Below are 25,235 nucleotides of genomic sequence, written 5' to 3'. Positions count from 1 at the left end.
CCCATGTCATACGACATAGCACATAATGATTATGTCATACGACACGGCACATAATGATGATGTCATACGACATAGCACGTAATGATGATGTAATATGACACAGCACATAATAATGATGATGTCATATGACATAGCACATAATGATGATGTCATATGACACGGCACATAATGATGATGTGACCCTCATCTTCTTGTGTAAAATACAACTGCTACCTTCCAGTGACAAGGACACCTTTAATAAGAGAGCGCATGGAGCTCAAAGAGTGTACATTTCACTTCCCCCACTCTTGCATGTTCGCACATCAGTGCATGTAACAGGTGGGCTGGTCCTTCAGCTGACTCCCCCTGCTCGTTCTCATGCTGCACAGTGAGGGAAAGGCTGAAGATCTCTGTCCCATTACACTGGGTCCAGCCTCAGACTAATTGCCTGACGGATAAATCATGAGGAGCCCTTGAAGGATCTGTCCCTGAACGAGGAAGAGGGCAGAGATCATTATTAGTTTGCTGATTGATACAACCATGGGGAGTGTCAGGGGAACAAAATGGTGTGCATTAAATTTCAATTCATTACAATATTCTTCTGACAGAGAATTATTCATGAAAGCAGAAACTCTCTTCTTATATAGAACCCAATCCATTTATTTCTCCTTCTTTCCTGTCAGGCGAATTGGCACATAGCTTACCCAGATAGTTATTACTCCTTACTCTTCCCAGATAGTTATTACTCCTTACCCTACCCAGATAGTTATTACTCCTTACTCTTCCCAGATAGTTATTACTCCTTACCCTACCCAGATAGTTATTACTCCTTACTCTTCCCAGATAGTTATTACTCCTTACCCTACCCAGATAGTTATTACTCCTTATTCTTCCCAGATAGTTATTACTCCTTACCCTACCCAGATAGTTATTATTTCTTACCTTACCCAGATAGTTACTACTCCTTACTCTACCCAGATAGTTATTACTCCTTACTCAGGAGTAAATAATGAAAACGGCTCACCAATATACGCATGGTAACCTAGCGGTTAGCACAACTCTTTACAGTACCAGCTACCTGGGTTCAATTCCCACTACTGCCTGTGAGGAATTTATACGTTCTCCACATGATCTCATGGGTTTCCTCCAGAGCTCCTGTTCCCTCCCACAGTCCAAAGGCATACTGGTTGTTGGTTAATTGGTCATCGTAAATTGTCCTGTGATCAGGCTAGGGTTAAGTTGGGGGTTGCTGGGCAACATGGCTCAAAGGACTTCCCATGGTCCCACAATGTACTGATTGATAGGTTAATTGGTCATTGTAAATTGTCCTGAGATTAGGCTAGGGTTAAACTGGGGGTTGCTGGGTGGCATGGCTCGAAGGACCAGAAGGAGCTATTCCACACTGTAGCTCAACAAATAAAAAGCAATAAATTCGGCAGGTGCTGGAAAACCTGAGCAACACACAAAATGTTGGAAAAACTCAGTAGGTCAGGCAGCATCTATGTAGGGAAATAAGCAGCTGACGTTTCAGGCCAAAATCCTTCATCAGACCATCCGCTGTCTACAAACCCCAACTTACAGATGCCTGTACATGCAGACAAGACTCTATAATAACACACACAAAATGCTGACAAACTCAGTGGGCCAGACAGCATTAATGCAAAGGAATAAACAGTCAACGTTTCCTTGTAATATTATTAAATTCAAAAGTCCAACAAACATGCACACATTGGTTCATACAAACAGCTGAACTGGTTTTTCTCAATCTCCACTTTCAGTAATTGTTCTTTTTTTACCAGTCTTGTGTGTTTTTGTAGCCATGCATTACAATACAGGGGAGGAATGGTGACCAAATCGAGTGAGTTTTGTGCATTTTGTTTATAAACATTTAAAGATTAGTTTAATTTGGCACATGTACACGGGAATATACTGTGAAGTGGCTTGTTTGTGTCAATGACCAGCAGAGACCAAGGTTGTGCTGGAATGCAGCCGATAAGTGTCGTCACCTGCTTTCAGCAACAACATAGCACGCCCAAAACTTACTGCCCCTAACCCACTTTGGAATGTGGTAGGAAACTAGGGCACCCGGAGGAAACCCACACAGTTACACAGAGAGTGCACAAGTTCCATTCGGAATTTGAAATCGAGTTGCTAGTACTGTACAGCATTAAATTAACCTCCAAGCTTGGCTTCCACAGCCGTCTATAGCAATGAATTCAACAGATTCACTGCTCTCTGGCTACAGAAACTCCTCCTTATCTCTGTTCTAACTGGACTTCCCTCTATTCTGAGGCTGTGCCCTCTGGTCCTAGACTCCCCCACTGCAAGAAACGTCCTCTCCATATCCACTCTATCCAGACCTTTCAATATTTGATAGGTGTCAATGAGATTTGCCCCCCAACCCCCAGCTTAGTACATTATGGGTAAAACCCCCTCAACCATTGAGCACATCTGCATGAAACTCTGTCGTATGAAAGCAGATGCCCCCACCACCCAGTCCATGCTCTTTTCTCACTGCTGCCATCAGGTAGAAGATACAAATGCTTTAGGACTCACACCACCAGGTTCAGGAACAGTTACCCCTCAACCATCAGGCTCTTGAACAGAGGACAACTACGCTCACCTGCTCATCTATTGAGATGTTCCCACAACCAAACATCTAATTTTAAGGACTCTTTATCTCATTATCTATGTTATCATTTATTGCTATTTATTTATATTTGCATTTCTGCAGTTTATTGTCTTCTGCACGCTGGTTGATCTTTCATTGATCCTGTTATAGTTACTATTCTATAGATTTGCTGAGTGTGCACACAGGAACATGAATCACAGGGTTATATGTGGTAACACATATGAACTCTGATAATAAAAGTTACTCTGAACTTTGAACTTACTTCATTCTTCGAAACTCCAGTGAGTACACGCCCATAGCCATCAAACGCTCCTCATATGTTAACTTTTTCATTCCTGGAATCATTCTCATAAGACTGTTCTGGAATCTCTTGAAAGCCTGCACATCTTTTCTTAGACAAGGGGCCCAAAACTGCTCACAATACTCCAAGTGCTGCCTGACCAATGCCTTATAAAGCCTCAGCATTACATCTTTGCTTTGATATTCTAGTCCTCTTGAAATGAATGCTAACATTGCATTTGCCTTCCTCACCACCGACTCAATCTGCAAGTTAACCTTTAGGGAATCCTGTACTAGGACTCCCAAATCCCTTTAGAACTCTATGCACCTCTGACTTTTAATTTTTCTCCACATTTATTAACAGTATATGCCTTTATTCCTTCTACTAAAGTCTATGATCATACAATTCCCTGCACTATATTCCCTTTGCCACTTCTTTGACCACTCTCCTAATCTGTGCAAATCCTTCTTTTAGCCATGAATCAGCGATGCCCGAAACATGCCAATCTGTAACTGCACTACAAGTTCATCTACCTTATTCCGTATTGTGCGTGCATTCAGATATAACACATTCAGTATTCATCACACTTATCAATTTGCCCCCAGGTTACACCAGCTCACCCCACAAGCTGCAAGTTTGCCTTATCATCTACCTGTCCTTCCTCACAGTCACAATATACACTGGATCTACTTGTATACCAACTGCTCACTTGTCAGCCCTATCACTCTCGCGCCTATCACCCTGTCAAATGAGTATAAACCCTCCCCAGCAGCTCTAGCCCAGAAGGATATTAGTTCCACTCAGATTCAGAGGTAACCCATTCTTTTTGTACAGGTCATATCTTCCCCAGAAGAGAACCCAATGATCCAGAAACCTGGAACCCTGCTCCTTACATCAAATCTTCAGCCACAGATTCGTCTGCCAAATCATTTTATTTTTACCCCCAGTGGCATGTGCAACGGGCAGAAGCCCAGAGATTACTACCCTGGAGGCCGTGCTTTTCAGCTTTCTGCCTAGCTCCCTGAATCCCCTCTTCATTGGAAAAGGGTGCTGATGGGTAGATGAGGGATGGTGAGAGGGTAACCTGAATGGGGAATGGAAAAAGAGAGGAGGGGCAGAAAAAGAAATTATTCTTGTTTTTGTCCTAGTTGTGCTCTTTCTTGTATCTGTTTTTTTTCTTGAGAATGCAGCGTATATCATGCCACGTGCCTGTACCACTGCTGCAAGGAAGATTTTCATTACACCTTTGCATATAATAAAAACCTTGACTTTGACGGTGGCAGCTCTGATCTTGGTTGCTGTCCGTGTGGAGTTTGCATGTTCTCCCTGTGTGTGGGTGTCCTTTGAGCGCTTCAGTTTCCTTGCACATTCCAAAGATGACCGTATTGGTAAGTTAATTGGTCTTGCAAGTTGTTGGGTGTAGAATCTGGGACTGATTGTTGGGAACTTGGGGTAAATTAATGTAGGTTTTTTTGTTTTTTTTTATTGTTATCACCTGTATCAAGATACAGTAAAAATTTAACTTGCATAAAGATCAAATCATTACACAGTGTATTGAACTAGAATAGGGTAAAACAATAACACCACAGAATAAAGTGTAAAGCTACCAAAAATGTGCAGTTCAGGTTAGGGATAAAGTGGACGATCACAAGGAGGTAGTTTGTGAGGACAGAAGTCCATCTTGTCATACAAGAGATCCGTTCAGGAATGTGATAACAGCGGGATGGAAGCCATTCTTGAGCCTGGTGGTTCTTCCTTTCAGGCCTTTATATCTTCTGCCCAGAGGGGAAAGATGGAATGTCAGGAGATATGGATTGGGATGTGTTGGGGTATGCATGCAGAAAGGTTTAATTTGACATCGTAGTCAGCAAAGAGATTGTGGGCTGAAGGACCTGTTCCTATGCTTTTGCTCTAACAAACAATGTACCCAAGGATGCTCTGGGGACAGCCCACAGATGTCACCACTCATTCTGGTACCAGCATAGCATGCCCACAACGCTCAGCAGAATAACGCACAGAACACAACAAAACAGAACATACTAAGCCATAAACTAACATCAGGAAACTGAACCATTACCCTCTTGTTTTATAATCTCCAGAATGATGTCACAAATCCCTGCTGTGGATTTACCCATGACGCAATGATAAGTGGATGATTTTGTTTACAGGTGAAGTGTGGTGAGGGGTGGATGTAACGAGAAATTATTGTTTCTAAACACTGGGGAGCCATAACAAAACTGTGAGATACTGTGAGAGTAACAAGCCCAGGGCTTTGGGAGACACATATTTTTCCACATCGGTTTCTAACAGTTGTCTACTCCAGAATAATAAGCACTTTGCAATAAACGATGAAAGCAAGGATGTGATGCTGAGGCTTTGTAAGGCATTAGTCAGACCTCACGTGGAGTATTGTGAGCAGTTCTGGGCCCCTTATCTAAGAAAAGATGTGCTGGCATTGGAAAGGGTCCAGAGGAGGTTCACGAGAATGACTCCAGGAATGAAAGGGTTAACATATGAGGAGTGTTTGATGGCTCTGGGATTGTACTCACTGGAGTTTAGTAGAATGAAATGGGATCTCATTGAAATCTATTGAATATTGAAAGGCCTAGATAGAGAGGGCATTGAGAGGATGTTTCCAATAATGGGGGAGTCTAGGACCAGAGGGGCATCCACTTGGAACAGATATGATGAAGAATTTCTTTGGCTAGAGGATGGTGAATCTATGGAATTCATTGCCATAGACAGCTGTAGAGGCCAAGTCTTTGGGTACATTTAAAACAGAGGTTGCTAGGTTTTTAATAAGGGCATCAAAGGTTATGGGGAGAAGGCGGGAGAATGGGGTTGAGAGGGATGATAAATCAGCCATGATGGAATGGCAGAGCAGACTCAATGGGCTGAATGGCCTAATTCTGCTCCCATGTCTTGTGGTCTAAATTAATTACAGCATTGCAAGTTGTTTGACTGACTCTGAAATACCGATGAAGGTTAACTGCTGACCAATGGTAACTTTGGTGCTTTTGTGAAATCCACATCCCTTTGAGGGATACAAGCATAAGGGGACAGAGGTTTCATTATTCAAGTTTGTTTATTGATATTCTTTAGTATACTCGTGTAAAGGAGAACAAAATAATTGTTACTCCAGATCCGAGGCAGAATCAAAAAGCACGGTAAACAGACAACCCTCTATAAACACAAAAAAAAATTCAATATAAAAACATTCCTATAAAACAAAATGTACAAGTAAATGTTGTACACATAGACTGACTGTATGTACATGAGGTGATAGTAGATGATGTGTGTGTAGTGGTTGTCAGGGTTGGTGGTGGGTTAGCGGGCACAGATGTTAAACAGTCTGAGCGCGGGGGAAGTAACTGATTTTCAAAGTTTAAAATTCAGAGTAAATTTATCAAAGTACATATACGTCACCATATACAACCCTGAGATCCATTGTTTTGTGGGGATACTCAATAATTCTATAGAATAATAACCATAATGAAAGATCACACCAACTTGGACATTCCACCAGTGTGGAAAAAAGCAACAAACTACAAAAAGCAACAAATGCAAAAAGAGAGAAATAATAATAGTAAATAAATAAATAAATATTCGTTATCAAGAACGAGAGATGAAGAGTCCACAGGCTGTAGGAACAGTTCAGTGAAGGAGCAAAAGTGAAGTTGAGTGAAATCATCCCCTTTGGTTCAAGAGCCTGGGGTAGTAACTGTTCAAGAGCCTGGGGTAGTAACTGTTCCTGATCCTGGTAATGTGAATCCTGAGGCTTCTGTATCTTTTTCATGATGGCAGCAGCAGGAAGAGAGCATGTCCTGTGTGGTGGGGTCCCTGATGATGGAAGCTGCTTTCCTGCAACAGCGTACCAGGTAGATGTCATCAATGGTGACGTGGGCTTTACCTGTGTTGGACTGTGCCATCTCCACTACTTTTTGTAGGATTTTCCATTCAAGGGCATTGGTGTTTTCATACCAGGCCATGATGCAGCCAGTCAATATACTATCCACTTCACATATATAAAAGTTTGTTGAAGTTTTAGAAGCCATGCCAAATCTTCACAAACTTCTAAAGGAATAGAAGCTCTGCTGTGTTTTCTTTGTAATTGCACTTGTGCGCTGGGCCCAGGACAGGCCCACTGAAATAATAGCACTGAGGAAGTTAAAGTTGTTGACCCTCTCCACCCCTGCTCCTGATTAGGACTGGCTTATGGACCTCTGGTTTCCTTCTCCAGAAGTCAATAATCAGCTCCTTGGTCTCGGTGACATTGAGTAAGAGGTTGTTGCTATGGCAGATTTTCAACCTCCACCTCTGATTCTGCCAACAGCAGTGGTATCATTTGCAAACTGGAGTATGTCAATGGAGCTGTGCTTAGCCACACAGTCATAAGTGTACAATGAGCAGAGCAAAGGGCTAACCACAGTACCTTGTGGTGGACCTGTGTGGATGGAGATCATGGAGGAGATGTTTTTTGCCAATCCAAACTAACAGGGGCCTGCAAGTGAGAAAATTGAGGATCCAATTGCACAAGGAGGCATTGAGCTTCTTGATTAATTTTGAGGGGATGATGGTGTTGAATGCTGAGCTGTAGACAATGAAGAGCATCCTGATCCTTTGCTGTCTGGCTGTTCTAGGGCTGAGTGAAGTGCCAATGAGATGACATCTGCTCTGGACCTATTGCTCCGGTAGGCAAGTTGCTTCTCAGGCTGAAGTTGAAATGTTTCATCACCAACCCCTCAAGATACTTCATCACTGTGGATGTAAGTTCAAGACGATAATCACTGAGGCAGGTCACTGTGCTCTTCTTAGGTACTGCTTGAAGTGGGTGGGTACCTCAGACTCATGAGGATAAAGTCAACACTCCTGCCAGTTGATCAGAACAGGTCTCTAGTATTTGACCAGGTACCCCATCTTAACTGGATGCATTTTTTTGGTTCACCCTCCTGAAGTCCGCTCGGGGTCTGTGGGAGTTGGTGATGTTTCCTCCATGTATTGCCAGTCAAAGCAAGCAGAGAATGCATTGAGCTCATCTGCAGGCGAAGCTCTGCTGCCACCCATGTCGTCTGATTTAATTTTATAAGAGGTGGTAGTATTCACATCTTGCCACAACTGCTGATCAACCTTTGTTGATTCAAGTTTAGTCCGAAACTGCCACTTCACCCTTGAGATGTCTTTCTGGAGACCTTACCCGGACCTCATGAATCTTTCTTGGTTAAAACACTTGAACGCCTCCGATCTGGCACCGAGGCAGAGTGGGGATCTCTTGGTTCATCCAGGGCTTCTGATTGGCAAAGACTCTGAAAACTCCTGTTGAGTCTGCTGGTCCAGGCGTTGATGCTGTTACGTACCCCGTAACTGGGTCACTTACCAGCAAAGATAGAGAGGTCTGTTGAAGTCTGATGGTACTATTTTAACAGTACTTATTGATAAAAATACACAAAATAATATCAATGCAAACATACAGATAATATACGTCATCAATACTAAATCTAAAAGCGTGGGTATAATAATAATCAATAAGAAATAGCTCTATCGTTGTCTAGAGGATAATGTATTGTCCGATGGAAATATAAAAGTCACTGTTAATTCGTTCAAGCTGCAGTGTTTTGGTTTGAGAGAAAGATGGGTTAAAACTTGCACAGTCCGTTTATGATGTCAATTCTTTGAGAGTCATTGGGAATTGGTTTCCCCGTTGTTAGCTAAAAGCTGTTCTTCCATGGTAAAAGCCACCGGTTCCGGGGCAAAATGGAACCAAACGCACGTGGCCTCCTCCCATCGGCTTCCGCTAATACGGGACCACTAGCGTTTCTTCTGGTGCGTCTGAGGGGCTGTTCCCACAGACCGTCTTTTATCCTGACTCACAGGGTCTCAGATGTCAATCGGGTTGGGGTGATGCAACCCCTCCCTCAACCAGCCCACTTTGCCTGAGGGCTTCCACGTAGCACAGTATTGTAATACACAAGGCCATTTCCAAGAGACAATGGCTGTTTCCCGTAACTTTTATATCGCCGGGGGAGGGGGGGGGTCAAGACATTCTACATGTCTCTCTCTCATTTCCTGGGCTTCCTGAACTGACTCATTAGTGATCTTGTGATTCTCACAAAGGACGGGGCTACCCTGCACCCTTTGGCCCCTAAGACCTGTGGTACATTCATAACAATGCTCTGTTACCTCTTCCCTGATTGGCGTGGGACAAGCAGTCCATGAGAAAGGTGAGTGGGATCCATTTACGATATTGCTGGTTTTTTCCCGGCAACTTTCTGTTTTGATGATGCCCTGGTGTGTTATTAACCACAGGCGATTGAACATAATTGGCAATTAAGATGTTTCCTTTCCTGGTGGAATACCAACTAGTTGGGCTGATAATTGCAAGGTTAGCAATGTACCGCAGCTGCCACCTGAGCTGGTGATGGACTGCAATAATCAAGTTGCTTTCCTTTAAGCAGTCTGTGTGTCAGGCTTAGCATTAGAGTTGGTCATACCACATGGTGCAGGTAGAGTTTACCTTCATCATTTGTACTGAAGTGGGATGTTGTCATCGTCAAATAACTGGACTCTGAAAACTCACACTCATGCCTTAACCACACTATTTATTTGTGCTCAAGGACTCTAGCATGGCTCTCATCAACACACTTTCTGGAAGTCTGAACAGAGAAATACTATTTTTATACAGAATCGTCTAGTCGGATACAGATACTGACCAATTGATAACCTTGTAAAGATTCAAATCCATTATTTCGATAATCAATCACCAACCACAATAGTAATAGCCAATATAATCTATAAGTTAAAGGCCAATAATACTTTAGAATTAGTGAAGTAATTGACCAATAGAGTTGCTCACACATACAACTGAACCCTATCCTCAGAGAGAAACCCACCCAGTAACACAGGCTCCTGGCTCCAAAATGTTACCCTTCCTCCTAACGCAGCTGTTAAACACGGCCCTGGGGCTGCTCAACTTAAACTCTCAGAATCTGAGAGAAATACTAAATTGATTGTAGCCTTCTCTGACACACACATCACTCACGTTGAGTATGATGTTCTCCTAAGGAATTGTCTACTGGTGGCTTCTCAGGTGGCCGTTGAGGCAAGAGTAAGTGGAGACTGTGATTAGTGTTTGGGTCTTTCGATTGTTCAGTCCCTCCTTTCACAGCTGCCTCTTGTTCTCTGTGGCACGGCGATGGCCGTTCTCATGTAGCACAGTCTCCTCTTGAACAAATTTCCTTCAGGGGGTGTTACTGAGGATGTTAATGGAGAACGCCTGTGCGTCACTTTGTTTAACGTGGGGAGGCTGATGTGTGGGCAGCCACTACACAATCCTTGACAGATCAGGGTCAGGGTCCAGTGGCATGGAGTGCAAGACGACTGGGGTGCAGTTTACCGTGGCTTCCCTGCCATTTTGACGTGACACCATCTTTCGCCAGCTCCACCATTGAGGTCTTGGTTGAATCTTTGTTTGTCTGGAACCTCCCCCATGACCTTTACCGCCAGGAGCTAAGTGCCGGACGGCTAAACTCCAGACAGCTTCGCTTTGAGATCTCAGCAACTCGCAAGCCTCTCCACCATGACCAGGTGAGTATCCTCTCAAATACTCCCTGCTCATACATACATATCTGCATGCAAATACACAGAACATCACACACACACACACACAGAGTCTCTCCCATATACTCCCTTCTCTTACATTCACACAGAAGTCTCCCATACACACACAAAACCCCTCCCACATAACCCTTTCTCTCTCTCTCTCTCTCACACACACACACACACACATGAAACCCCTCCCACATAACCCTTTCTCTCTCTCTCTCTCTCACACACACACACACATGAAACCCCTCCCACATAACCCTTTCTCTCTCTCTCTCTCATACACACACACATGAAACCCCTCCCACATAACCCTTTCTCTCTCTCTCTCTCACACACATGAAACCTCTCCCACATAACCTTTTCTCTCTCTCTCTCACTCTCTCTCTCTCACACACACATGAAACCTTTCCCACATAACCTTTTCTCTCTCTCTCTCTCACTCTCTCTCTCACACACACAAAACCTCTTCCACATGACCCTCTCTCTCTCTCTCTCTCTCACACACACATGAAACCTCTCCCACATAACCTTTCCTCTCTCTCTCTCTCTCTCACACACACACATGAAACCTCTCCCACATAACCTTTCCTCTCTCTCTCACTCTCTCTCTCTCACTCACTCTTTCTCTCTCACACACACAAAACCTCTCCCACATGACCCTCTCTCTCTCTCACACACACACATGAAACCTCTCCCACATAACCTTTTCTCTCTCTCTCACACACACACACAAAACCTCTCACACATAAACCCCCCTCTCTCTCTCTCACACACACGAAACCTTTCCCACATAACCCTTTCTCTCTCTCATACACACAAAACCTCTCCCACATAACCCCCCTCACACATACACACACACACACACACACAGACACACAACCTCTCACATATCCCTTTCTCTCACACAAACATACCCGTACACCCAGAATACAAACATACACAAACACACACATACACTTTCAGCCATACATTTAACATAATAAACCATCTCACTGGTGAGCAAAAACTGGGCTGGGGGAGACGCACACCAGAACTGTGCATTAGGCAGATGTTCTGCTTTGTCACCACTTGAGAACTTTGAATTTACAGCTGCGATCTGCACCGCCGGTCAACCGGTTGCAGTGGCAGTGGCAGGCGTGGTCCGATTGCTGGTGAGGCACTTGACATCAATTTAACTGGAGTTGTAAACTGAAGCATGATTGCTTGCCAAAGGTCACTAATGTGTTTGGAGAAAGCCACTCCTGGTGAATATTTAACAAAAAAAATGTGTTGGATTCATGAGCCGCTGCATGTGTTTCCAATATTAGATCAGCCCTCTGCAAAGGTTTCTTCACCGCATGGTGCTCTGAAGGCATTAGCATTTCACTGAGTGACAATCCTGTGAATGTCAATTTTACTTCAGCTCACAGGTAAGGCCCTCCCAACCACTGAGCACATCTAAATGAAATGCTGTCCATCATCAAAAATCCTCACCACCCAGGCCATTTCTCGCTGCTGCTATTAGGTAGATAGATAGATAGATAGATAGATAGATACTTTATTCATCCCCAAGGGGAAATTCAACATTTTTCCAGTGTCCCATACACTTATTGTAGCAAAACTAATTACATACAGTATTTAACTCAGTATAAATACTGAGTACTGAGGTAGAAGGTACAAGAGCCCTGGAACTTGTGCTACCAAGTTCAGGAACAGTTTGTACCCATCAGGCTTTTGAACAAAAGGGGATAATTTCACTCACCTGTTGAAATGTTTCCACAATCAATGGTCTCACTTTTAGGACTCTTTATCTTGTTATCTCATGTTCTCATTATTTATTTCTATTTATTTATAGTTGTATTTGCACAGTTTGTTGTTTTATTGACCCTGTTACAGTTACCACTCTATGGATTTGTGGAGTTTGCCCACAGGAAAAAAAACCTCAGCAAATCAGTTTCCCACTCTCAGCAAATCAATCTCAGTTGTTTGTGGTGATATATATGTACTCTGATATGCAATAAAATTTACTTTGAATTTGAATTTACCAGTTTTCACCATGGCACTGAGGAATGATGGGGACAGAAATGCTAAGGTTAATACACTTTTCCAGCTCTGGGTCCACCCTGATTGTAGCCCCCTCCTCTGAGCCAGCGTTGATGGCTGTATTGTACCATATATAATCCAGGGACTTGCACTAACAAGGAACTTGAGATTAGGCATGGTAACTGGGGAATGTCTGTCCAGTTACAGAGTTGTAGAGAGAGAAACAAAGCATGGATTGGGGTTCAGCTCATCAAGAGTGCACTGTCAACCCCAATCCAATGTTAATCCCATTTCATTCTCCTCACATGCTCAGTTGTAGTGTGAACAACATTACCAGAGAGATGCAGCTGGTAGATATGAAGAACTCTTTTTCTCAACAAAATGAGACGTAGCATGCCTTTTGGGACCCTTTTGGAGGAAGAGGTCTGTTCTCTTCCTCCAAAATTGCGTGATATTTTATATGCTAAAGATCAAAGGGTAAGTCTATAGTTACAATTCTATAGCTACAATGCTTCCTTTGAATTACATGTAACTTTCACACCTCCTTCTTTCCACCTACACTTCAGACACCCAAAATGAATGTTAACATTGTATGGTTTTTCAATTAACTGCAGTTCATAGCTCTAGGAACCTATTGTCCAGAACTGCATTTTAAATTTAATCTACAGTCCATGTTCAGGTCTAAAGATTGGCTGCTGAAGTGAGTTGTTGAAGTTTATATTTTGCTATATAACCTAATTCCTGAATGCTCTCTAACATGCCTAAATCCTACATTAATCACATTTTATTCCCACCACCTTCTCATTAACCCCCCCCCCCCATGATTTATAATCCTTACAGTTATAAAACCCATATGGTCACAGGGAGAGCATGCAGAATCCCCACAGACAGCACCAGGAGTCAGGATTGAAACCAGATCTCTTTCACTGTGAGGCTGCATCATCCCTTGTGTTACTTAAGTAACCTTATACAGCAAATCAAATATTTGTCTACCTTTACTGCAGTTTCTCTGGAACTATAACACTACACTCAGTGGCCACTTTATTAGGTACACTGTACATCTGCTCATTAATGAAAATATCTAATCAGCCAATCATGTGACAGTAAAGCATGCAAACATGGTCAAAAGATTCAGTTGTTGTTCAGACCAAACCTCAGAATGTGGAGGAAATGTGATCTGAGTGACTTTGACTGAGGAATGATTGTCGGCGCCAGATGGGGTGGTTTGAGTATCGCAGAAACTGCTGATCTACTGAGATTTTCATGCAAAGCTGTCTCTAGAGTTTACAGAGAATGGTGTGAAAAACAAAAAAAAAATCCAATGAATGGTAGTTCTGTGGGCAAAATGGTCTTGTTTAATGAGAGAGGTCTCTGAACAATGGCCAGGCTAGTTGAAGCTGACATATATAGAAGGGCATGTCTGAATGCTCAGCACGTCAAATCTTGAAGTGAATGGGTACAGCAGCAGAAGACTATGAACGTACACCGAGTAGCCACTTTAATAAAGTAACAACTGGGAGTATATTCTGCATTCTGATGCTTTTCATACAACTTCATTGTATTATGTATGGAGTGACCTGTCACAATACATCGCAAATAAGAGCTTTTCACTGTCTCTGTGAGAGGAGGGGAAGAGAAAGAGGGAGCACCTGTGTTCTTTGCATGTATCACAGTTAATTCAATTCTGGTCACCTCATTATAGGAAGAATGTGGAAGCTATGGAGAGGGTGCAGAGGAGATTTACCAGGATGTTGCCTAGGTTGGAGAACAAGTCACATGAAGCAAGGTTAGCAGAGCTGGGATTTTTCTCTTTGGAGCGTAGAAGAATGAGAGGGGACTTGATAGAGCTCTACAAAATTACGAGAGGCATAGACAGGGTAGATAGTCAGTACCTGTTTCCCAGGGCACCAACAGCAAACACCAGAGGGCAGATGTACAAAATTAAGGGAGGGAAGTTTAGGGGAGACATGGGAGGGGGGTAAGTTTTTTACACAGAGGGTTGTGAGTGCCTGGAATGACTTGCCAGGGATGGTGGTGGAGGCTAAAACATTGAGCACGTTTACAAGGAGCACTGCCACAGGGAAGCATCATGAAGGAACCTCACCACGTAGGTTGTCCCCTCTTCTCGCCGCGGTCATCAGGAAGGAAGTTCAGGAATCTTAGATCCCTCAGTTATTACCCTTCAACCATCAGGCTCCTGAACCAACATGGATTATTTCACTCGCCTCAACTCTGAACTGATTCGCAACCTATGTTCCCACTTTCAAAGACTCGGGTTCTTCGCGTAATTTTTTCTCTTTGTTTGTTTGTTTATTTATTTATTATTACAGCTTTTTTTTGTATTCGCACAGTTTGTCATCTTTTACACTATTTTGTCTTTGTACATAGTTATTCATTGATTTTATGGTGTTTCTTTGTTCATGCCTACGAGAAAATGAAGCTCAAGGTGGTATCGGGTGTCATATTAATAACAAATTTACTTTGAACTTTGAATGCCAAAGTACACCCCTTTGTGCGTGGTTGTGAGAGAGCGTGCACCTTCACGCCTGAGTGTTTGTCTGTGCTCCACCATGGTTAACCTTTACAAACGTCAGTGTGCCAGTGGCGTCTGCCGCTGAAGTTGCAGAGAGCGGTGGAGGGAGGGGGTCCGGTGGGCGGGACGGGGGCGGAGAGGGGGTGTATCTGTTTGTTAACGGCCTCACGAGGCTGTTTGTCTGCGGGACCAGGGGCGTTCATGCAAACTCTGTCGGTGGAAGCTTCCTCGAACGGCGTCCCGACCGCTGCACAGGTACCTGCTCCCTGTCCAATATTCCCCATAGCCCGCCGCCCAGTTCCATATCTTCCACCCCTGCCTTCCTTAGCTCTGCACCCTAACCCCCACCCTTCTCTCCCCTCTATTTGCCACTTTTCTGCTGCCCCACCCCGCTCCCCCCTCCCTCTCTTCTCCCTTCATTCCTCCTACCCCGGTGCGCTTGAATTCGTGACTCTTTCAAGAGACGGGGTGCGCGGCGGCGGCGGCGGCGCCGTCTTCGGGGCAAGGTCTCGGTTCGGCTGTACCCGATCGGCCCGCCCCAGGTGGCCACAGGCCCTGAGTTGCAGGACAGCAGGCAGCGGAGGGGTAAATCGCCTTCAGGCTCCGTGCCCCCAGGGGGAGGTCGCACAAAACCAGGCGGCTGGTTGAACGCTTCTGCGGGTCGAATGTGTGGTGATTTTGACACAGCGGGCTCTCCCATACGGTACCGTTCTGTGTTGCGAGGACTTCCAGCCCAAAAGACGGGTCTCGACCCGAAATAGCGACTGTCCAACACCACCCCACCCACTGAGTTGTGCGTTGCTCCGGGTTACAGTATCCACAGTCACTCATGTCTCCCCACCTTGATCTGAGGAAATCCAAAACTAAAAGGAGGTAGGTCTAGTGAGTGGAGAGCGAATAGGAACAGGTACACGGGTAGGAAAAGTTGTTGATTCTCCTGTGGATTAGGGAGTGAAAAAAGGAATAGAAAGACCTGCGGAGTTCGTCATTCCCTTCTCCACAGATGCTGTCAGACCCGCTGACCCTTTCCAGCATCCATTAAATTAAAAACCAAATTCTGCACATCTAAAATGTAAAACGAAAGTGGAAAATTGTTTTGTTACTGGTTTTACTTGGAATCCACCGTGTGGGTGGTGGTTCCGCTATTTATCCCAGTGCTGTTTTTTACGTAAACGATTCCCAATATCTTGCTTAGTGCCAGTCCGCGTTATGGATTTATCCCAGTGCTGTTTTTACGTAAACGATTCCCAATATCTTGCTTAGTGCCAGTCCGCGTTATGGATTTCCGCGCCAAAACGGTCTGCTTGGGGAAGTCAACCCTCGGTCGTTATGCAATTGCTTTAGTAATTGGTTTATTATTGTCATGTGTGCTGAGGTACAGTGAAAAGCTTTTGCTTGCCTTGTCTCCCTGCCATCCAGACAGTAATGCCATACATGAGTGCATCGATGTAGTGAAAATAGTCACTGTTCTCTCTAGGGTGCGCAGCCGTGCAGTAACTGAAATGCTCCCGCGCACATGGCCTTTGTTACCGGGGCTGGAATAAAGACAGACCAAAAACAAAGATTATGAAGCATGAAAGATTTTCTTTGTACTGTATTTCATTCTACCCTTCAATTATTAACCCAAATCAAAAGTATGTGATTTTTCAATTTTCATTCTAAATATTCATAGTATGCATATTACAAAAAATAAACATTAGATTGACGCACAGTTTTCAGGCCCGTGTAGAAATATTCCTGCTCAGAGCAATGGTTAGTTCATGCAGGTGATTAAAAAAAATTAGAGGGGACATTGATGAAAACAGGCCCTTCAGCCCATCTGAGCTAGTCCCTTTTGGCTGCAGAACTTTCTCTCACCGGACTGTACCTGTCCAGAAGTTGAGGCTTGTTGGCCAGAACTCTGGGAAAGTGCTGACCAAACCTTGCCCAAGACTCCTGCATCTTCCTCCAGCAGCAGCAAGCGAGAGGGAGAGGAAGACCATCCAAACACAGACAGATGGTGCTGAGTGCCCGCCCGCCCGCCTTCCACTCTTGTCCTCTTTGATTCCAGTCTTGCTTGATGCTTTAACTGGTGAGATTTGGCGAGAAATGGAGTCGATCATGGTCTCCAGGCCGCAGACTCTGCTCCAAACCTCACCAAACGTCCTCAGAGGCAGCAAAGCACCAAATTGCTCGATCGGCCCAAAAACACACCATCAAGATGTAAATCACATCGATTGTGTGTGGCACAAGATTTCCAGAATTTGCGGAACTTGTGAATCTGTCATAACAAACCTTCAGGAGAGGGAGCCTAAGAGAATCTCCTGACATGATCTTTTATACTTCGTCAGCACAAAGATACTTCCTTAGGAGTTTGCGGAGATTTGCTATGATGGCTAAAACATTGCCAGACTTCTATAGATGTGTAGTGGAGAGTGTATTGACTGGCTGCATCACAGCCTGGTATGGATACACTGATGCCCTTGAACAGAAAATCCGACAGAAGGTAGTGGATACAGCTGAGTCCATCACGGGTAAAGCTCTCCCCTGCATTGAGCACATCCGCATGGAACGCGGTCACAGGAAAGCAGCATCCTTCATCAGGGAGAAGATATAAAAGCCTCAGGACAGACACAGAACAGAGAGTGCACTGAGGTAGAACAAGGTGATGCTAAGAACTTGAGTTGTAGAGTGCTTGAAGGTAAATCCAAGAGTTGTGGAATCAAGCCAGTGTTGAGGTGAGTGAAGTTATCCACCCAGTGAGTGAGGGTCACTAGGAACACCATATTCTTTCATATCTAGTCCCTTCTCACAGCAGCAGTAGATACGGAAACCTGATGTCCCGTGCCATCAGTTTAAAAACAGCTACTTCCCTTCAGTCATTGGGTTCTTGAACCAACCAGCACAATTCTAGTCTCTGTTCTCAGTAACTCTGCTTGCTATTACTTCTCATTGGCCTGTGATACACAGGTAACTGCCTGATGGACGATATCTGGTCTAGTTATTGAATGATTGTATTTGTTTGATGTTGTGTTTGCCGAGCTTGGCAATTAGCTTGCAGACGTTTCGTCACCAGTGGAGGTGACATCCTCAGTGCGCAGTTGTTGGTGTTGCTCTCTGGGAGTGCTCACATTTTATAGGTCCCCATTTGCTTGCCTCGGTCCTGATTGGCTTCCTCTTCAGTTGCCCTTTGAATTCTATTGGCTCGTGTTTCTTTAGCTCTTAGGGGGTTCATAGTTGGCATCTATTTCGATGTGTCCCAGTCTCTCGCTCTTCATTTACCAAGATCAGCAACAGTAGATCACGTCTCCATACCGACGGTCTGTGTTCCCGTAAACGAGTTGAGAGTTTATGTCCTGTCTGGCTGATGTAGTTCCAGTTGCCGTGACAACAGGTGATCCTGCACACCACATTGCTTTGGTCGGCTGTCTTTGCCAGTACCTTGTCCCCATGTGTTTACAAAAAACTTGCTTGAAATAGATTACTGTTGAATTTGAGGGTGAATTTTTAGTGAAGAGGTCAGTGTGTGTGTGTGTGTGGTTTTCAGTGTGAGACCTGTGGGCTAGGGAAGTATATTAGAAGTGACATTCAACACTTGGTGACAGATTTATTCTCTTAATACCAAATAAATTAGCTTTGTGGACTCTCACTGAGACCAATTTGAGCTTCACCTCAGAATCCCTCTGAGGGCAAAAGATTTCTTCCACATCTGGAGTTTTCAGCTTAATGAGAGGAGTATCAAATTACCAGCCCTTTTAGTCTGTGCTTGGAATGATTTATTGAGTGTGATGCTGAGCTGCAAAAGGCCTCCGAGACTTCTCCTTCCCTCCCACCTCCTGTCTGTAATGGGGAGCCTTTTCCCTAAGGAAAGCCGTAAAATTATCCAAAAAGAAACTAGCTGCTGGTTGAACTTAGTGAGTCAGGCAGCATCTATGGAGGCAGAGGATGGTCGATGATCCCAGCAATGAAAGAGTTAATGTAGGAGGAGCATTTGCTGGCTCTGGGCAAGGCAGGTTTGGAGTACTGTGAACAGTTTGGAGCCCTATATCTAGGAAAGGATGTGTTGGCATTGGAGAGGGACAAGAAGAGGTTTACAAAAATGATCCCTGAAATTAAAAGGTTAACCTAGGAGGAGTGTTTGATGGCTCTGGGCCTGTACTGGTTGGAGGTTAAAAGAAATGAAAGGGGAATCTCATCGGAATCTATCAAAAATTGAAAGACTAGATACAATGGACATTGAGAAAATGTTTCTAGTAGTGGGGGAGTCTAGGACCAGAGGGCACAGTCTCACAACAGAAGGATGTTCCTTCAGAACAGAGATGAGAGGAATTTTGACTAAATTTTGACTACTCTGACTAGAGTGTGGTGAATCTGTGGAATTCATTTCCAAAGATGGCTGTGGAGGCCAAGCCATTCGGTATATTTAAAGTGGAGATTAGGTTCTTGATTAGTCAGGGTGTCAAATGTTACAAGGGAGAAGGCAGGAGAATGGGGTTGAGAAGGAAAATAAGTCAACCATGATGGAATGACAGTGCAGACTTGATGGGCCAAATGGCTGACCTCTACTTCATTGTCTTACAGTCAACATTCCTGCATCAGAACTAAAAGGGTAGAGGGGAAATAACTAGTATAAAGAAGCGAGACAGGAGCTAGCAAGCAGTAGCCCCTCTTCACCTGGATCTACCTATTAGCAGCTATCTCCTGTCTCTCCCCTCCCCTCTCACCTCTCCGCACTCATTCCCCCAGCTGTGTTTGGGCAGGTAGAGCCCAGTGCCAGATCTGGTGTAGAAACAAATAAGATTCGGCAGGTTTTATGGCTGGATGTCACAAGTGATGACACATACAGCCCTTCCCCCATGTCTGCTCCCAGAAAAGGAAATGATATTCGGTGGTACCAACCACGAAATACTAGAGGAACTCAGCAGGCCAGGCAGCATCTATGAAATAGAGTAAACGGGCAACGTTTTGGGCCGAGCTCATTCATCAGGACTGATGACGGGTCTTGGCTCCAAAAGTCAACTGTTTATTTCTTTCTATCAATGCTGCCTGACCTGCTGAGTACCTCATGCATTTTGCGTGTGTGTTGCCTTGGATTTCCAGCATCTGCTGATTTTTTTTTGTGTGTTTGTGAACCTATATTTAGTGGCCACTTTATTAGGTACACCTGCTCATTAATGCAAATATCTAGTCAACGATCATGTGGCAGCTACTCAATGCAGCAAAGTATCCGGACCTGGTCAAGAGGTTCAATTGTTGTTCAGACCAAATATCAGAAAGGAGGAAAAATGTGATCTTAGTGACAATGACAGTGGAGTGATTGTTGGTGCCAGATGGGGTGGTTTGAATTTTTCAGAAACTGCTGACCTCCTGGGCTTTTAATGCACAACAGTCTTTTGAATTTACAGAGAATATTGTGGAAAAACTAGAAACATCCAGTGAGCAGTAGCTCTGTGGGTGAGAGTGCCTTGTTAATGTGAGAGGTCAGAGGAGATTGGCCAAACTGATTCGAGCTGACAGGAAGGCGACAGTAACTCAAATAACCACGTGTTACAATAGTGGTGTGCAGAAGAACATCTCTAAATGCACAGCATATCAAACCTAGAAGTGAATGGGTTACAGCCATTAATATACATCCAGTGACCACTCGATTAGGTACAGGAGGTGCCCACTCAGTCCTGACGCAGAAGTGGCCACTGTGTAAATACATAAGATTAGCCTATATACTGTACATAAACATAAAGTGATGCTAGGTACAGGAGTATCTGTACATAAGGTGACTCTGATAAAGTAGGGGTGGGTGGAGGTGTCGATCAGTCTAACAGTTTGGGGAAGTCACTGTTTTCGAGTTTGGTGGTCCTGGCATGGATACCCCGTAGCCTTGTCCTTGATCAGAGTAGGACCAACAATCAATGAGTAGAGTGGATGAATCCTTCATGATACCGCTAGCCTTTTCCTGATAACATTCTGTATTATATGTCCTTGATGGCAGGTAGGCTGGTGCCGGTGATGCAATAGAGCAGTTTGAACTACCCGCTGTAGATCCCTCCCATCTGCCACAGTGGACAACATCACAAAAATATTATATTATTATCCATTAGGATGAACCTCATTACTCAGTTTGGAGTACTTCACACTCTTGAATGGGCGTATTTGAGGGCTGGTTGGATGGGAAAAGACCAGGAAACCCATGCCAAAGGTATAAGTTCAACAACTGAGCTGAAGCACTGATGACCCTTTTAATGTTATTTACAAAGTGTTCTGGCCTTGGAGTACAGAAGCCTTAAGTCCCACGTCACTAGTTTCAGAAACAGCTACTTCTTTTCAACAATTCAGTTCTTGAACCAACCTGCAAACCCTAATCTCTACCTCAGTAAGACAATAAGACGTAGGAGTAGAATTAGGCCAATTGGCCCATCGAATCTGTTTTGTCATTCCATCGTGATTGATTATCCCCTTCAACCCATTTTCCTGCCTTCTCCCTGTAACCATTGACACCCTTACAAATCAAGAATCTATCGACCTCTGCTTTAAATAAACCCAATGACTTGGCCTCCACAGCCATCTGTGGCAATGAATTCCACAAATTCACCGCCCTCTAGCTAAATAAATTCCTCATCACATCTGTTCTAAATGGACACCATTCTATTCTGAGGCTGTGCCCTCTGGTCCTAGAATTCCCGCACTGTAGGAAACATCTTCTCCACATCCACTCTATCTAGGCCTTTCAACACTTATGAACATTTTGCCACACAATGCTCATTGTGTTCTTTCTTGTATGATTTATGGATTTATGTTTTTCTTGTGATTGTGATGTGTCTAAGGTTCCCAACCTTTTTTTTTAATGCCATGAAGCCTTACCATTAACCGGGGCGTCCTTGGACCTCAGGTTGGGAACCCCTGTTCTAATGCTCTGTGCCTGTGGTGTTGCTGCAGCTCTGATGAAGGGTCTCTGCCCAAAATGTTGATCTCTTCTTTCCCCTCCTGATTTGCTGAGTTCCTCCAGCATTTTGTGCCAGTTGCTATACAAGTCCTTTAAGCCTAGTAATTGTAAAAGGGGAGTTTGTAAGTATTTGCAGAGTTAATTCCCCAAGTGGGCTACCTTTGGCTGTTGCTGCTGAGATGCGGAAACCTAATTATTGTTGGTTGAAAGTAGTGACTGTCAGATCCACAAATATGCAGTCATTGAGAAAATCTGACTTACAGCAGCTCTAGAATTTGGATTACATGCGAGAGTGCAGTTCAAATATTGCATTGGAATGTGAGGTAGATACTATTAAATAGATACTTTGATTTTTACCTTAACAGATGGCACTCAAATCTGTTCTATCACCAGAAGATCCTGATGCTCCTGTGCAGTAACATCATGGTGTTATGCAGTGTTGTACCTGGTGAAGTGCTGTAAGCCAAAGGCTTTTCCTGATGTCGTGGTTAATGATAGGACTCCTGACACTTCTACTGAAGGTCCCCACGTTCCTTTCCAACACCCACTCGGAGGATGTGGCTCTCCAACATCGGCTGCGGCATCTGGAGACTGCAGCTCAGAGAAAGAACCTTTTAACCCTCTTGGGTACCAACGCCACTCGTAAGGTATGTCACAGCCTTGCAGGGTTCTCCGTAAAATGTCCATACTTTTGACCTCCTGATGGTCTGGGAAATATAGTCAACATTTCAGGCCAACTGATGAAGAGTCTCTGCTTGAAATGTTGACCATTTATTTCCCTCCATAGAAGCTGCCTGACTTGCTGAGTTCTTCTGGCAGTTTGTGTGTGTTGCTCAAGATTTCCAACACCTGCAGAATCTCTAGTGTCTATTAATGGTTGATATTCTGGTGTGCATTGCAAGATGTTGAAGCTCTGATTTTGCCAACTACTTGCTGTTCCAGGTTCCACAGGCAATTATCATCGGCGTTCGGAAAGGGGGAACAAGAGCTCTCTTGGAAATGATAAACCTTCATCCTGATGTTGTGGTGGCCAAGGTAGAGGTCCACTTCTTTGACTGGGATGAAAACTACCAGAAGGGCCTTGAGTGGTACCGTGAGCAGATGCCGGTGTCTCTGCCCCACCAGCTTACCCTGGAGAAGACCCCCGGTTACTTCACCGCGTGGAAGGCCGCCGAGAGAATCTACAACATGAGCAACTCCACCAGGCTGCTGCTCATCATTCGAGACCCGGCAGAGCGCGTCATCTCCGACTACACGCAGGTGTTGTACAACAGGAGGGAGCGTCAGAAGAGATGCCAGCCTGTCGAAGAACTTCTGGTGCAGAATGGGAAGTTAAATGCCAAGTACAAGGCCATCCAGCGCAGTGTGTATGACGTCCACATGGCAATCTGGCTGAGACTGTTCTCACGGCACCAGATCCACCTGGTGGATGGAGACGCTTTGATCAAGAATCCACTGTCCCAGCTGCAGGAAGTGGAGAGGTTCCTCCAGCTTCCTCCCCGAATCAAAGCCTCCAACTTCTATTTCAACCAGACAAAAGGTTTCTACTGCATGCGTGCTGCAGGACGCGAGAGGTGCCTGGACCAGTCCAAAGGGCGGCCCCATCCTCCAGTGAATCGAACAGTCCTGCTGCAACTCTGCGATTATTTCAAGGAACACAATGAGAATTTCTTCAGAATGGTGGGGAGGACATTTAACTGGTGCTGAAGAATCCCAAAGGAACTCACTTCTAATCCAGTGATAGTACCACTGCAGTCAGTTTTTGCACTTACTAGCTATGCCTGAGAAATGGGACGCAACACAGAGACCCCAGAAGACCATGACATTGCATCACAAAGCATCTTCCTTCAACAGTTTTGGATTCCTTGTCTAAGAAAAAATGTGCAGGCATTGGGGACGGTCCAGAGGAGGTTCACAGGAATGACTCCGGGAATGAAAGGGTTAACATATGAGCAACGTTTGGTGTCTCTGGGCCTGTACTAGAAAGAATGGGGATGCTGGGAAGGTGGGGGGGGGGGGGGGGGGAGGGGTGAGGAGGAGTGTGGCAGGAATCTCATTAAAATAAGAGCTAGATAGAGTGGACATGGAGAGGATGTTTCCTATAATAGGTGGGTCTAGGACCAGAGGGCACAGTCTCAGAATAGAAGGATGTCCCTTTAGAACAGAGATGATGAGGAATTTCTTTAGCTGGAGGTTAGTGACTCTGGCTTTGATCGCCATAGATGGCTGTGGAGGCCAAGTCACTGGGCGTATTTAAAGCAGTGGTTGATAATTTCTTGATTAGTAAGGGTGTCATAGGTTACAGGAAGAAGTCAGGAGAACAGGATTTTTTCTTACTGCCCATTACACCGCTGGTCCTCCATCTCTATTTAGAAGGATTCTTCATTGCTGTTTCTGTAACAATTGTTTTTTGACCAGTCAAGGTTGTTAGCCCTAAGATGAACCCCCCCCCCCCCACCACAAGGCCCTGATTCTAGCCAACATTGCTCTGTAGGTCATTGAGGCAGACAAGCCTCCAAAGCCTAAGGCAAGGTTGTGGTACTCTTGGAGGAGGATGATGGGGTTGAGAGGGAGAAATCAGCCATGGTGGGATGGCAGAGCAGACTTGATGGGCCAAATGGCCTAATTCTTCTCCTATGTTTTATGGACTTATGGTCTTACATCAGAGCCTAGATATTGTGCACTATTGATTACAGACTTCTATCAGTGATACCCTGCGTCTGATCTTTACACACTTTCTATGAAAACTAGCAAATTTTATAGATTATAAGTAACAAAACATTTCTTATAAAGGGGGGGAGGGAAACAGTTCCATTGACTTAAAGAAAACTACTTAGTAAAATGTAATAATCTAATCATCTTGAATATTTTGTTTGTTAATTTGATTGTGGTGGTGTGGCTGTTATTGTAATTATGTTGGGACATCACTTGAGTTACTCCATCTACTGTACTTACAGCTCAATAAAAGCTGTACCTGTGTTATCATGAAGACTGTGAACTCATTAAAAAATTTCAGAGTAAATTTATTATCAAAGTACTGATTCTTCTTCTTGGATGTTGGCTCCCGGTGGAGCATAGGGCACTGGTGACCTCCCATCTCTATCGTCCAAAGTCGATGGCAGGGTTGGGGTTCCTCAATGTTTCTGTGATCCATTGTACCCACTGTACAGGGGATTGTTCCGTGCAGCTTCACCAGAGCCCTGTTGTCAGTCTTACCTATTTCCACCTCTTATGACAAGGGCATACAGCTGGACTTTGGAATGTATGG

At 44.4% G+C, this 25,235-nt stretch overlaps 1 protein-coding gene across 4 annotated transcripts; it reads left to right on the top strand.

Moving 5' to 3' along the window:
* The first annotated feature begins 15,149 nt into the window (after nt 1–15,149).
* On the top strand, nt 15,150–25,011 carry LOC132391375 (heparan sulfate glucosamine 3-O-sulfotransferase 1-like). 4 transcript variants are annotated; one of them, XM_059964470.1, is made up of 3 exons: nt 15,150–15,303; nt 22,333–22,614; nt 22,910–25,011. In XM_059964470.1, exons 2-3 carry the CDS (start codon nt 22,447–22,449, stop codon nt 23,672–23,674), a joined length of 933 nt encoding a protein of 310 aa, XP_059820453.1. In that variant the 5' UTR covers nt 15,150–15,303; nt 22,333–22,446; the 3' UTR covers nt 23,675–25,011. The 4 variants fall into 4 exon arrangements, with proteins under 4 accessions (XP_059820453.1, XP_059820461.1, XP_059820471.1 ...); XM_059964478.1 differs by having other exon boundaries at nt 15,180–15,303; nt 22,361–22,614; XM_059964488.1 differs by lacking the exon at nt 15,150–15,303 and adding an exon at nt 15,511–15,633.
* The last annotated feature ends 224 nt before the right edge of the window (nt 25,012–25,235 follow it).

This window comes from Hypanus sabinus, chromosome 1 (assembly GCF_030144855.1).
Source record: "Hypanus sabinus isolate sHypSab1 chromosome 1, sHypSab1.hap1, whole genome shotgun sequence".
In the NCBI taxonomy this organism is placed as follows: Eukaryota; Metazoa; Chordata; class Chondrichthyes; order Myliobatiformes; family Dasyatidae; genus Hypanus; species Hypanus sabinus.
The sequence above is the reverse complement of the archived record's forward strand: the minus strand, read 5'-3'. Positions and strand labels throughout refer to the sequence as shown.

Bases quoted from the DNA above. Each gene is read 5' to 3' on its own strand.
- LOC132391375 (XM_059964470.1), top strand. From the start codon at position 22,447: ATGTCGTGGTTAATGATAGGACTCCTGACACTTCTACTGAAGGTCCCC. The intron at 22,615-22,909 runs GTATGTCACAGC...TTGCTGTTCCAG, and splicing joins GTACCAACGCCACTCGTAAG to GTTCCACAGGCAATTATCAT.